The sequence below is a fragment of the Monodon monoceros genome, unplaced genomic scaffold (genome assembly GCF_005190385.1).
Source record: "Monodon monoceros isolate NGI ecotype Baffin Bay Population unplaced genomic scaffold, NGI_Narwhal_1 Super_Scaffold_19, whole genome shotgun sequence".
Classification (NCBI taxonomy): Eukaryota; Metazoa; Chordata; class Mammalia; order Artiodactyla; family Monodontidae; genus Monodon; species Monodon monoceros.
Window position 1 is genome coordinate 4,370,313 of NW_021703775.1, and position 15,553 is coordinate 4,385,865.

General features: G+C 40.0%; 1 protein-coding gene across 5 annotated transcripts in view; it reads right to left on the bottom strand.

Annotated features, from left to right (window-relative positions):
• Positions 1–1,365: 1,365 nt before the first annotated feature.
• Positions 1,366–15,553, bottom strand: part of IL18R1 (interleukin 18 receptor 1) — a 48,510-nt gene continuing 34,322 nt past the window's right edge. For 4 of the 5 annotated variants that reach the window (XM_029232411.1, XM_029232410.1, XM_029232412.1 and 1 more), the window contains 2 exons: positions 14,282–14,440; positions 9,790–12,011 (listed from right to left, as the gene is read on the bottom strand). In XM_029232411.1, the coding sequence (XP_029088244.1) occupies positions 11,656–12,011; positions 14,282–14,440 (515 nt within the window). In that variant the 3' untranslated portion in view covers positions 9,790–11,655. Of the gene's footprint in view, positions 1,607–9,789; positions 12,012–14,281; positions 14,441–15,553 lie in introns of those variants that run through there. The other variant, XM_029232413.1, reaches the window with a different exon arrangement.

Genomic DNA, 15,553 nt, shown 5'->3' on the forward strand with positions numbered 1-15,553 from the left:
AAACAAAAAGACAACCCTCAGAATGGGAGAAAATATTTGCAAATGAAGCAACTGACAAAGGATTAATCTCCAAAATTTACAAGCAGCACATGCAGCTCAATATTCAAAAAACAAACAACCCAATCCAAAACTGGGCAGAAGACCTAAAAAGACATTTCTCCAAGGAAGATATACAGATTGCCAACAAACACATGAAAGGATGCTCAACATCACGAATCATTAGAGAAATGAAAATCAAACCTACAATGAGATATCACCTCAAACCGGTCAGAATGGCCATCATCAAAAAATCTACAAACAATAAATGCTGGGGAGGGTGTGGAGAAAAGGGAACCCTCTTGCACTGTTGGTGGGAATGTAAATTGATACAGCCACCATGGAGAACAGTATGGAGGTTCCTTAAAAAACTAAAGATAGAACTACCATACGACCCAGCAATCCCACTACTGGGCACATACCCTGAGAAAACCATACTTCAAAAAGAGTCATGTACCACAATGTTCACTGAAGCTCTATTTACAATAGCCAGGACATGGAATCAACCTAAGTGTCCATCAACAGATGAATGGATAAAGAAGATGTGGCACATATATACAATGGAATATTACTCAGCCATAAAATGAAATGAAATGAAATTGTATGCTAAAGTGTACATATGGAATCTAAAAAGAAAATGGTCCTGATGAACCTAGGGGCAGGACAGGAATAAAGACGTAGACGTAGAGAATGCACTTGAGGACACAGGGAGGGGGAAGGGTAAGCCTGCACGAAGTGAGAGAATAGCACTGACTTATATACACTACCAAATGTAAAATAGATAGCTAGTGGGAAGCAGCTGCATAGCACAGGGAAATCAGTTCAGTGCCTTTGTGAGCACCTAGAGGGGTGGGATATGGAGGGTGGGAGGGAGATGCAAGTGGGGGGCATATGGGGATATACATATGCATATAGCTGATTCATTTTGTTATATAGCAGAAACTAACACAACATTGTAAAGCAACTATACTCCATAAAGATGTTTAAAAAAATAAATAAAATCCATGGAAGATGAATGATAAAAAAAAAAAGAATAAAGGCAAGAGAGCTGGGAAGAGATGTGGCTAAGATGGAAGGAAAAGGCTAAACGTAAGGGGTTGTCTATGACCGGTATTCAATACCTATTGATTTGAACTGGATTCAAGTGAGTTGGGGTGTGGGAGCTATCCTTCTGAAGCTTCAGAGATCCTGATGCAGACCTTGAAGTTGAGTCTAAAGTTGTTTAGAGAGGTGATTCCTAAAGCCAGTTTGATCACTTTAATCGAGTTTGCAGGAGACAGAATACCCTCCTACAGGCATTGTGGGGATAGTCTCCAAAAACGGCTGCCATCAGTTCCTCTGGTCCTTCACGTGCATTGTTGTGCATGTCGAGAGGTGGAGTCTATTGTTCCTGTTCTTGAATCTAGGTTGAATTTGTGACTTGCTTTGACCAACAAAATGCAGTGGAAGTGCCCATCTGGATCTAGTTTTTTAAAGGTCTTCAGCTTTCTCTTGGAGGCCAGATACAATATTTCTTGTCCAAATGTTCTGAGATCACCTTGCTGTAAGGAAGCTCAAGTAGCTGTAAAAGCTAGTTGTAAAAACATGAGGAGAGAGAGACAGTGAGCTGTCTGGTCATACTCCAGTTGCTCCAACCATCTTAGTCTACACATGTGAGTGAAGAATATATTATATGTTCCAGCCCCAGCAGACACCACATGGAGCAGAAAAATGGTCCAATGGAGTCCAATCTAGATTGCAGAATTGTGAGAAATAACAAACTGTCAATGTTTAAGCAACTAAGTTTTGGGGTGATTTGTTAGATAGCAATAAATAACTGAAACATATAATATTACCGTTGGATAAATGAATTCTATTTCACTTGGAGTAAATTGCTGGGAGAAATAAAAATGAATCTATTCTGTGCATTCATGGTTCCAAGCATTTTATATGTGTCTATTATTGTATCAGAAACATGATACAAGGATAAATAAAATACACACGCTCTACACTCAAAGAGTTCGTATTTGGGGGAAAAGGTAAATAATTACAGTGCACAGTAATAAGTTTAATCTAACAAACATTTGCTAACCATCTACTATAGGCAAGATCTCTTTCTGGTAACTGTGAACAGTTAGGCTGGTCAAAGAGGGACTGGACCTCTGAAGGTCATTTCTTGGATGGTAAATGCTAAATAGAGGTATGCACAGTGGACCATAGGAGACAGGCTCTTAGCCAAACTACAGACTTGGGGATGTCTCCCAGAGGGATTTCTCTGAATTTTAGTTAATTTTTTTCTAACCTCATTTGTAGATGGTTAAATTGATCATTTGTCATATCTTCAAACTCTTCCCTGGACTTTCTTACCCCTTTCTCACCATTGCTATTTGACTCTCTCCCAAGGACATTGTTTCCCTAACAGCCCACTTAAATTGCAGTTGTTTTCTCTCCCAGACCCCTTGAGCCACTGATTTCCAGCCATTATACTCCCTCCTCCCTAAAAATCCCCAGCTTTGAATAGCATGTCCTCACCCTGTAAAACCACCCATTACTCACCTTGTTGAGGTTGTCCCCAAACCCCTGGTCACACTGCTGCATTTGTTACTAAACAGAACTTGGGTCTACATGCAGCAAAGCCAGTCTGCTTATACCAGGTTGTGGTGAAGGAAAGAACAGCATTCATTGCAGGGTACCAAGCAAGGAGAACAGGCAGCTTGTGCTCCAAAGACCTGAATTCCCTGGTGGCTATTAGGGAAGTGTTTTTAAGGACAAAGTGAAGGGAGAGAGTCTCAGGGTATGAGATCAGCTCGTGTACAATTCTCTGATTAGCTGACGGTGAGGTAACAGGGTCATGCTTTGGAAATCTCAATCGTCAACCTTCTGGTTCCAAAGTGTCTGAGGTCCCCATGCTGGTGGTCAGCTTGCAGTTAACTTTCTCCACCTGGTGGGGGCTTTAGTATCTGCAAAATAACTAGCCCTTGAGGAAGAACTAAAAGTCCTTGACCTAATTTTATGGCTAAACTATTATTATTTTGTCTTGCTTGACTGCTTTCCTTTGTTTTTGCATTTTCTTGCTTCTCTGATTAAATTTGCTCTTTGGAACTCAGGGAAAGCCTAGGAAGATAAAGCTCTACCAACAAGAGGTGGAGGACACAGGTGTCTGTTCCTGGTAAAGCCCCGCAGGGTTCCTCTCAGTTTCACATTCTCTGAAGAGTTTAGCCCCCCCACTTATTCTTATACTCACCAGAACCCTCCCTGTTTTGATTCTTGGTAATTTTAGTATTCACATAGATGATCCATGGAACACCCTGGTCTCTCGATTCTTTAACTTCCTTCTCTTCCAAATGTCTTGACTTCCACACCTACCTCAGGCATTTATTCCTACACCTGCCATTACTAGTATTTGACATGCCTCAATAAACTCCGTTTCAAGCATCCTATCATCTTACTCCCTGAAACACTCTGATATCAATTCATTTGTGACAATCATGTGGTCACAGAAGAAACTTATATTGCTCTAACCAAATCTTCAACGACACCCTCTATACACGCATTTTCCAACTTAAGTTTTATTGTCGTGCATTATTATCAGTCGCTTACCTATACCTTTAGTTCACTTGACACTCTCTTATTTTATTGCATTAGCTTAAAAATTACTAACTCTCTTCCTTAGTTGAACATACACAACTGAACATGGCTGGAGGAAACACGCAGGCATGCTGACTGGTCTCCATAACCTGAGGGAGACACTAAACTTGTTAGCAGCCATGCTATATTTCTCTACTTCACTATCTTATTTTCCTAGAAAACAACTTCATATTTCTTCCTTTCTTCTAAAGTTTCCCCCCTCATCCTCATTCTCAGCTGATGACTGAGAAACTTGCGGTAAACAGAACAGCAAACAGAAAAGAACTTCTTTAAGCTCCGTCAAAAGCATCTACTCACCTACTTTTGCAGGCGTTAGTAAGGGACATATGTAAAGCAGCTGCTAAGGAGCTACTATAGAGAACACAGGTCCAGGGTAGAACTTCCTGACTGAATATGAAACATGGGAGAAAGAGAATTAATATAGGTGACCCTCAGTTTCCTGCTTGGAAGAAAATGGTTCTACCATTTTCATCAGGTAGAAAATGGGTTCGTAAAACCAAAACAGAGGTACAGGCTTTGGGAAACTAGGATCAATTCAGTATAAATAGTTGAGTTTTAGATGTTATGTATGTTTCTAGATAAAGTTACCCAAGGTAGAGCTGAATGTGTGATTCTAGAGCTCAGAAAACAGACCACAGATGGGAAGAGGGATTTTTTTCCTCTTTAGGTTTGCTAAAGCAATGGGCAAGGATAATATGCGGCATGAGAAGGAAAGAAGATTCCAGAAAGGGACCCTGGAAAATTTTAAGGGAGGGGTGGCATGGAACAGAGAAAGAGAAACCACCAAACAGTATGAAAAGGGAATATGAAAATGGGGCTATGAAAACCAGGAGGGAATCTTTTCACAAATCCAAGGAGGTTTCAGAAGAAAACTGGGGTGACTAGTGTTGACTACAACACAGAAGTCAAGTGAGGTTGAAGAGTTTCCATTAGAGCTGGGGATCCAGAGCCTGCAGACGTCCTGGACTGCAGAGTATGGGAGATATTGCAGCAAATGGACCAGGGATTAATGAGAAAGCAAAGCATAGCCTGCCTTTCTAAGAACCTTGACTTTGAACAAAGTTTTAGATATAATCTGTTGACTTCCTAACAATGAAAGGTGTGATTTACTCCCCAACACCACCACTACCACAAACACATTTTCCCTCCTATCCTGCCTCCAAATATAGTTATACCATAATTTTAGTTAAATAAATGTTGAATATTTACGCCATTGTTACAGGTAAATACTATTTATGGCTGAGCCATATAATGCTATTTGACTACATCTCTTTTCGTATACCAACTTTTGTTGCACTAGAAGCTAAAAATTATTTTTCTTCATTTGATTAAATTTCTCTATATTTATCATTAACTCATTCCTCAACTTTCCACTAGAAATGTAAATGACCTCTCAATGCGTTAACCACACTGGGAAATCTGTCTTCTTCCTGAAAACGGTCTATCTGGAACTTGCTCTCAATTGCCATCCTGGGATTTCCATTTACCGTCAGCCTGGAGAAACTTTTTACCACTCTCCTAAGTTGGATCCCTTATTTCTGAGCCTTCTTAGAGGATGTTCTCTTTTTTGGAGAAGCACCTCTTCCAGTAGACCTCAGACACAAGGTACATGGGAAGTAAATATCTTGAGGGCTTACATGTCTGAAAATCTCTATTTTGTCCTCATATTGGAGAATAATTGTTTGAGTATAAGACTGCAGGGAGCACATCACTTTTCCTTCCAAGTTTGGAAGTGATTCTCTGTTTTGCTGGGAAACTGGTAGCCCTTTCAATCTAGAAACTCATGTCCTTCAATTTTGAGATATTTCAATTGCCTTAGTGTATATATGTAAAAACAAATTAGAAGATCACCAAAGAGAAGACACCATTTTAATAGCAAAATAGCCCAAACTTAACATGAAATATCCAAAATCTCTATGAGTAAAACTATAAAACAATCCTGAATGAACCAAATGCATATTTGAACAAGTGGAGAGACATCCTATGTCCTTGGCTAGGAAGACGCAATCTCAAAAATAAGTTGATCCTCCTTATATTAATTTAAAAATTTAATGTGAACTCAATAAAATGTCATCAGTTTTTTTTTTTCCTGGAGTTAAGCATACTAATGACAAAGTTCATTTGGAAGAAGAAAACATGCACGAAAAGTCAGGAAATCACTGAAAAATAGGAGCTTTGGGGTGAGGTTAGGGACACAGCCCCTACAAGATATTAAAATATGTTTTAAAGTCTCTGCAACTGAAACAGTGTGGTATTACCACATGAATAGCAAGTTGACCAATAGAATAGACTAGATAGTCCAGAAATAGATCTAATAGGAAATGGAAATTGAGTATAAGTTAGAAGGGGCATCTCAAATCAGTGGGTAAAAGTAAAAACGTAGTATTGTGGTAAATGGGCTGTCATCTGAAAAATGATTCAATGGATTCATTCCTTGCACTGCACACCAGTACAAATTCCAAATGGATTGAAGATTTAAATTTTAAAAATTAATCTATATGAGTATTGGAAATATGGGTGAATTCCTCTATAATCAGGGAATGGGTAAATATCAAAAGCAAAGTTAAAAACACAAGGGACAAAGTGGGAAAGAAAAATATTTGCAACTTACATCACAATGTCTTAGTTCTAATATGTAAAGACCTTTCAACAACAGGGATGAAAAAGATCAACATCGCTAGAGTAAAATTGAAAAAAGCTAAGGGGCTAGCGCTCCTTACACTGCTGATGGGAATGGAAAATGATATTACCCCTACGAAAAGGAATATGGCAATATCCAGCAAAATTACATATACATTGCCCTCTGACCCATGTATTCTACATTTGGAATCTATCCCCCAAATAATCTTGAAAAGATGCATGCATAAGGGGACTTCCCTGGTGCTCCAGTGGTTAAGACTCTACACTTCCATTGCAGGGAGCACAGGTTTGATCACTGGTCAGGGAAATAAGATCCCACATGCCCGCGGCGTGGCCAAAAAGAAAGAAAGAAAAAAAAGATGCATGCATAAGACAACATAATTCTTTACAACATAATTTGTAATAGCAAAAGACTGGAAACATCTGAGATTGGCTGTATAAACTATAGTATAACCAAGCCACACAATGGTGTACCACGTAACTGTAAGAATGAGAAACAGCTCCATATACAGTTAGGGAGTGATCTCTGGAATATATTGAGTGGGAAAAGCAAGGTGGAAAAATTGTAGTTAATACACTACGATTTATCTGTAAGACGTGGGGAGATTAAATATGTATGCCTATTTAATTATATTACAAAACGGAAGGGTAAATCAACATCACTTTTAGAAAGGTTTACCTGTGGGGAAGGGGAGAACAAGAAGGGTAGAAGATGGACTTCTCTGCATATACCTTATTTTGCAGACTTGCTCTTAGAAGAATGTAAATATTTTGCATTATTATAAAACAAAATACAATTTAAGCAGCAATTCCTAAAAAAGCACAATAAAAGAAAAAAATCTAACTGTATACTGAGTCAGCAAAACTACATCAAGAGGAATCATTTCACATGACTTTAGAACACACCGACTTGACTTTACATTCTAATGGGAGGTTCTCAAGGCATAAAACAGTCCCCCCAAAATCTTGAACTGTTTTTAGTCAACAAAATATTGATGGCGTCGTTAGTATGATCATCCTTCTGAGGCTATTGTGTACATTGTGGGATAAAGCAAATGAATAACTAAGTTGCTGCTGGCGGACTCAGTTGGGTGAACAGAAGCAGTTGGGTTTTTTTAGCTCTCAGCAGCTCCACAGCTAGCCTGCAGGACGGTCTGAGCTGACATCTGCAGCAGAATCTTCATGATTCCAGAGATTTCTTCCTGCCTGTAGCAGGATCAGTAGCTCTTGGCAGCCCAGTGTTTTTCTGGGTGACTTTGGACTATATCCTTGGAAGAATAGACTAGAGTCTATTTCTTCCCCTTTCTAAACAATTCTATAACCATTTCTGTTTAAACTAGCCAGGGAGGATTACGTTCATTACATCTAAACCATGGCCTATTCAGAGGTGTTAGATTTTGCCAAATAAAATTATGTGGAATCTCAACATAAAAATGGGTAAGAGCAGCGCTACTCCTGTTGAAGTACTGATATTTGGAAGGAATGGGAGGTGCGGAGAGGGCTGGGACCAGGCACACATGCGCCCACTGCCCGGGATGGTCGCTAAGGCACCTCTGAAGAGACCTGGGACTCCTGAAACCCAATTTGAAAGTCGATTTTAACATGCCCACCATGAATGATTAAACTTGCACATCGAGTTGTAGCAATTGTTTAAATGGGGTATCACGTTCCCCGGATGGTATGTGCAACCACAAGGTAGGCTGCAAAGAGATGAAAGCTGGTTTTCGCAAGCCTCTCACAGAAAAGTAGGCATTGGTCTCAGCGCTCCCAGGCTGGACTCTGCGATCGCTATCAGTGGGGCCCGCAGGTGGGGCTGAAGCACTCAGTGTCCTGCCCACAGCGCACACAGCCCGTTTCCTGTTAGAGTCGTGGCCTGGCCACAACTTCTTGGCTCCTGACCCCGTTTCTCAGAGTAGCTTCTGCTCAGAAAGATGGCTTCCCCCAAACCCCGGCTCTCCTCCCTCAGAGGTGTACTCGTGCCAGGTTGATGAGCTATTTCCTCTGGGTATTTAAAGCTATGATTCAACTCGGTTTTGCCCGTGTCCCCGGTTCAGACAAGCATGTTGATGGCTGCAAGGAGGCGCACCCACTCTGAGCCTTGCTGACACTCCTCCGCAGCCAGCTGGTCAACCACTCAGCATCAACTCAGGATGAGCTCCTAGTACCTCTCAGGGCTCTTAACTCCCCCTACCTCAGCAGATGCCACAGTCACGTGTACACTTCCATCCTGTGGAGGATTTGAGTGCTATTCTCCCTCCATCCTTACCCTAGTAGCCTAGAAGAGCCCTCGTACTCTTTTAACCTCCTGAGAGCCAGTCCTAAGCAGCCCTGCTTCCTCTCTGCAAGACTGTTCTAGACCCTCCTAGTACAAGGTACCTCCCCAGGAAAGTGCCTACAGCCTCCCACAACTTACCTCGTCTCCCTGCAACAGGCAATTCCGGAGAGGAGACGGTACCCCTCTCTGCCCCAGCCTGGTCACACTAGCTAATTGCATACCCAGGTCAAGTCCCTGGACTGACCGTGTCTCAGGTTCCTGGGTTTAGAATATGTGGGTAATAAGGTCTCTCTCTGCTTTACAAGAGTATAACTCGAATTTAATAAATGTTTCCAGCATATAATAGACATACATGGGTTGTTTCTTTATACATCTTAGACAGCTGGTTATTCACTGATTCTCTGAAATGTACTCCACAGTGTAAGGACATTTGAAGTCATAGAAGAGAACGACATTATTCTATCAATAAAAGTTAGGTACTGGTCCTGATTGGAAATGCTTGGCATTTAAATTTTAAAATATGCACATGAGTTAACCGGCACGTGAAGACCTAATATTTGTGCTGGATATTGCGTGGCCTTGTGAGAGGGAATGGAATTCTTCTTTTGCTCCTGGATGTATTTTAAAGAAGGTAGGTACAAAGTAATTTGACATAAGAAAAGATAGATCTAAGCATTCATTTTGAATGACACATATCTCATTTTAAAAGGTGGGAATCTATGTTGAGACTGAGGGATTGAAATTTTTTTTTTTTTTTTTTTTTTTGCGGTACGCAGGCCTCTCACCGCTGTGGCCTCTCGCTTTGCGGAGCACAGGCTCCAGACGCGCAGGCCCAGCGGCCATGGCTCATGGGCCCAGCCACTCCGCAGCATGTGGGATCTTCCCGGACTGGGGCACGAACCCGTGTCCCCTGCATCGGCAGGCGGACTCCCAACCACTGTGCCACCAGGGAAGCCCCTGAAATTTTAAACTAAGTGAAAAAGATGTCGAGATTTTTCAAAAATAAAGGCACGAGACCAACGGTTCATTAATGTATTTTAAAGCATATATTTACCGTATACATTTAACACATTTAATACAAAATACATTTAATGTATTTAAATCATACATAATAAAAAAGAAAAGCAGATCATTCTATTAGAGACTACGATGATAGCAATAAAATTTCTCACTACCATATATTTTCACATATAAATCTTCTTAGTAATTAAATTCCTTTACTTTTTTTAGCCATCCAACTAGCACGCAAAATTTTAAGTGCTACAAAAATTAGACCACTTTCTTATACTGAAAATCTGATGAAAATCTCATTTTTCTTTGATTTTCAGTAGTATCTACCACAGCTGTTTTATTATTTAAGTTGTCTGATTTTATTTTTTTTTATTTTATATTGGAGTGTAGTTGATTTACAATGTTGTGTTAGTTTCAGGTGTACAGCAAAGTGATTCACCTGATCCATGCTTTTTTTCGACCCTTTTCCCATATAGGTTATTACAGAACATTCAGTAGAGTTCCCTGTGCTATACGGTAGGTCCTTGTTGATTATCTACTTTATATATAGTAGTACCACAGCTGTTTTAAACACTCTCTGCTTTAAATTTTTCTGGAACATTCATGCCACACCCATATCTTCTAACCAGCCTTCCAAACTTACCCAGCTCTTTCCTTTCTCTGTAAGGCTGCTATTTACCACTCACTCAGTGATTTTCATGAACAGACCTCTGAGGCCATCAAGGCCCAGTACTAAGGAGACAGATATATGTCTTCCAATGTGAAAAGTTGCAGACGTCCAATGCAGATAAGCTGATGTGCTGCTCCTCTATGCTTCTCTGTAAGAATGAATCGCCTCAAGTCAAAACTGCCTTCCTTTCCAGATCTTGCTCTCTTTCCACCGCTAAACAACTGACCTAGGTGATAACTAATAACAATAACAAACGTAGCAATACCAACACTTATTGAGTGTTAAGTTTGTGTCAAGAACTGTTGTAAGAGCTTCATTTGTATTTATTCACTTAGTCTCCCTGTACAGTTCTTATAAATTCTAATGTTACAGATGAGGAGACCGCATCACAGATGAGTGAGAAGATTTTCCAGAGATCACACAGGAAGCGGTAAACCCGGGATTTGAGCTCAAGTGTCTTGGCTGCCATGCTGCCTCCACCCAAAGGGCATTTAAAATCTGTCGTCTTTTAAAAATCAAGCAAGTAACCATCCTTTTTTGGCTGTTGAATAACTCATCTGATCTGGCACCCATCCTGTGTCTAAACCTTTATGCAGAATCAACAAATGTTTTAGACCATTTTTTGGAAAGACCCAGAAAATTATTTGAATTAAAATTTGTGTCTGGCATGAAAGATTAAAAAGTTGTTTTGAGTTCCTTTTAAGAAGTTCCCACAAATAGGTCCAATTAAGCAAGCCCTCTGCAGCATCTTAGTAGGGTTTCAAGAACTGTAGGCCTGCAGCTGTAGCCAGGATACATTAATGCACGTGCTCTGAGGCTGAGGCCCTGTTACAGCAGCTCACACCTCGCTCCCTGCTCTGCTTGCAGCCCTGTAAGTTCTCCCAGACCCCTGCCCTGCACCCCGCATCCCAGGCACCGTCAGAGGTGTTCAGAGGTAGGGAGCTATTGTGGGTTCGTGAAGGCACCATTCCAGTTCCTGTGTCACCTACTGGCTCATAGAGAAATGCCACTTTGTGAACTTAAAATCCTTCAGTTCAATTGTTAGCATTAAAAATCTCTTAAAGACGTGCCCTTATTTTAAGGCATTAGTTATTCTGCATCGTGTGCAGTCTCACAGTTGCTGAATGGGATTGAGCAGAGTGCCTGCATCCAGTTATGGAAGAGGGAGAAACAGGAGACCCATTTCTGTTGAATTCCAGGGTCTTCTGAGAGCCCACGACTATAGCTCAATGTTTAGTCTTATCCCCGGCAACCTAATGACAAGTTTCATCTTCAGACTGTGACTAGGACATTCACAGAGTAAAGTATTTGAATAATGCCCTTCATTATCAACAGGCTCATACACTCAGTCCCCAGAGTGTCAAGAGTTCTTTCTTCTGCTCAGCTTTTCTGAAGATCAGGGCTGCGAGAAAACAGGCAAGACTTCTGCTTCGTCTCTATATGGTTTGACTGCTTTTGCGGGCATCAGATAAAGAAGATTCTTCCAGAACCTTGAGTTATAAGACAGAGATTTATCGGCCTGCCACTTCAGAACTCTGTGGGATTTCAAAAGCTTCAGTGATTGAGGCAAGAATGTGAAGTCACCGACTGGTGTAAATTCAATTAAGATGATTTTAATTTTCCTTTCCACTAGTGCTTCATGGAGTCCACTTTCAAGTTCATACCTGACTTCATTAGACATATAACTTTTACTCAGGACAATTATCAGTCTTCGGCTTTTCTCTATCAATGAATGGATTTCATCAACAACAGCTGAAAATACGAGAAGTGGCAGATTAAGAAAACTGAAAGGGTGGGCATGAGATTAAAATCATTTTGCACAGGGCTTCCCTGGTGGCGCAGTGGTTGAGAGTCCGCCTGCCGATGCAGGGGATGCGGGTTCATGTCCCGGTCCGGGAAGATCCCACGTGCCACGGAGCGGCTGGTCCCGTGAGCCATGGCCGCTGAGCCTGCGCGTCCGGAGCCTGTGCTCCGCAACGGGACAGGCCACAGCAGTGAGAGGCCCGCGTACCGCAAAAAAAACAAAACAAAAAAATCATTTTGCACAGTCCTATTTTGTATTAACTCAAATTCACTAGTAAGTTTTTCTTTGAGATAAACCATTAATTCTCAACTTTGTATGCCTATTAAAAAAGCAATCATCTACACAATGATATAATGAATACCTACTTGGCACTTTCTCTGTGCCATACCTTCTTCTAAATATTTTATGTATATTAACTCATTTAATCATCATAATGACCCTATGAAGAAAGTATTGTGATCACCCCCATTTTACAGATGAAGAAGCCAAAGCAGAGTGGTTCAGTAACTTGCCCAGAGTCACGTGGCTAGTAAATGGCAGAACCAGAATCTGAACCCAAGTGGTCTGGTTCTGGAGTATATGTTCCTAAACATTCCACTATCTTGCCTCTTTACATGGATGGTGGAACATGGTAAAATTTGAATTAAAATTTTTTCTTACAAAATCCTGCCATTATTCTAGACCACAGGTTGATAAATTTTTTCCTGTAAAGGGGCCAGGTGGTAAATATTTTAGCCTTTGTGGGTCATACAGTCTTTGTCACAGCTACTCAACTCTGCTGTTGTAACTCAAAAGCAGCCACAGACCACACATGAACATATGTGTAGAGATGTTTCAATAAGAGTGGCAGGCAGGACCTGACCTGTGGGTGGAAGACTGCCAACCTCTGTTCTAGACCTCTAGCCCTCCTCAGATAGAGTTCTTAGCCAAAACTAATCATATCGAATATACAAACATTCTTTATTTTTATTTAAAAACTAAGAAGAAATCTGTTTTTAAAATGGCTCCTAGAAAAATAATGGAAATGTTGGGTTGGCCCAAAAGTTCTTTTGGCTTTTTCTGTAACATCTTATGGAGAAACCCAAATGAACTTTTGGGCCAACCCCAATATAATAAAATTGATGTAATCGATGTAAAGTCAAGCAGAAATACTTTGTACGTGACAGAATGTCTTCTTAGATACAAAGAGTGACGCACAAAAATATCACAGTGTTGAATGCATCTGACAATTTGGCATATTATTCCTTTTGAGAAGTTATCTATTACTAAAAAGTATTCTCTATTTCTGATTTGTAATATTTTCCCTTCTTAATTTGTAACCCAGGAGGGAAAAAAAAACAAACAAACACAACTGCTTCTTATTTCCTACTCTGTCCTAAATGCCCAGCTTAGAATTTGGCACAAGGATAGTGCTCAGTAAATGTTGGATGAATGAATGAGTGATGGTAACTATGAAGACGTCTGTATTGCATCATCTGTGATGCGTCAGCATCCAACATAATTTGACACCAGATTCCAAATCTCTGGAAGATTTCAAAGCTCTGGAGGACTTTCAGAGAAAACATGGAAATGTTACTAAATTTCTTTGATTTTGACTGTAATATACTTCAATATATGTGTTATAGCCATTTGTATTCACATATTAATTAAAAAATAAAATTTCACAACTGAATTATTCTAGGAACCACCAATCTCCTTTTATTCATCCTTTGCCATCAGTCCTAATTTCTACTTCAATTTTCTCACCAATGTTAACGCGATAAAGAAGAAACATTTTCTGGTAAGAGTTAACCTGTTTTATAGTCCAAAGGATCACATATTAAATTAAGAACTGGTTCTGCTGTACAAAATATCATGAAAAGAGGTGTTCTTACTGTGGGGTATTTCTAGATAAATGCCTCATGACAATGATTCTGGACCTGCTTCTGAGAATGGAATGCCCACTTCCTTTCTCCAAAGACTCAGAGAACTGTGAAGCCAAGTGAAGAGACCAGGTCCCCAAGAGGCCATTTTTGGAAACAGTGCAATCTTCTCATCTTCTCACTACCGCTTGTATTGATTTAGCTGGTTATTTCTGGTTTAGAGGACTACTTCATTTGTTTGTTTTTAAGCAAGCAGAATAGCCTTCTGTAAGGCTAAGCTCTTTATATTCTAAAAGCAAAGATGAAGTTAAAGATGAAAACTCCACTAGTTTTCTATCTGATATTTCCTTTCTTACCTCTTCCAGGCACCACATCCCGTTCAAATATGCATAACTTATACCCAAAATGCTTCTCCAACACCCTGGGCAAAATCTCCACAGCAAAGGTGTGCTCCTCTCCGTTCTCGGGCCGACATTCTTTTAGGTAAGACACAAAAGCATCGTACGTTTTCCCATCTAGGAGATAAGGTTGACTCTTTTAATTAGTGTGAAAATAAGGGTTTATTTAAGTACAAATTTGAGCGAAAGTTCTGAAAAATGGGAACAGAATCATTAAAAAAGAAGAGTTAAATATAGCATCCTCACCTCTAAATGCATCAAACAGTGTGCGTTAAATATGTGCAGTTCTTTGTATATTGATCGTACCTCAATGAAGCTCTTAAATAAAAGTAATATATTTTTCATAGAAAACAAATAATTCTATAACTTAATGACAAATTTAGCTCAAAGCAAAGTGAATTAACTTCATTATTTTTATATTAGTAAATTAGAAGTTGTAAATGTGAATAATAAATCTATAAAAACTCAAAGGAAAAATATGAAAATTATTTTATGACTTTGAGGGGTTCAAGACTTCATGGGAGAGGTAACTGTAGCTATGATGGAAACAGCAAGAGAACTAGAATTAGAAGTGGAGCCTGAAGATGTGACTTAATTGCACGATGAAACTTTCAACGGATGAGCAAAGAAAATGTTTTCCTGAGATGGAATCTACTCCTGGTGAAGATACAGTGAAGAGTGTTGACCTGACAACAAAGGACTCAGAATATTACATAAAGTTAGTTGATAAAGCAGCAGCAGGGTTTGAGAGGACTGACTCCAGTTTTGGAAGAAGGTCTACCATGGGAAAAATGCTATCAAACAGCAAACCATGCTACAGAGAAATCATTTGTGAAAGGAAGAGGCAATCAATGCAGCAAATTTCACTGTTGTCTTACTTTTAAAAATTCCCACAGCCACTCCCACCTTCAGAGGCCACCACCCTGATCAGTCAGCAGCCATCAACATCGAGGCCAGACCCTCGAAAAAAGACCCAACAAAAAGATTATGACTTCCTGAAGGTTCAAATAATGTCTAGCATTTTTAGCAACAAAGTATTTTTAAGTTATGGTATACACATTGTTTTTTAGGCATAATCCTATTTTACACTTGATACACTACCCTATGGCGTAAACATATTTTTTATATGCGCTGGGAAACCAAAAAATTCGTGTTACTGACTTTATTGCAATATTAGCTTTACGCAGTGGTCTGAAACTGAACCCGCAGTATCTACAAGGTATGCCTGCA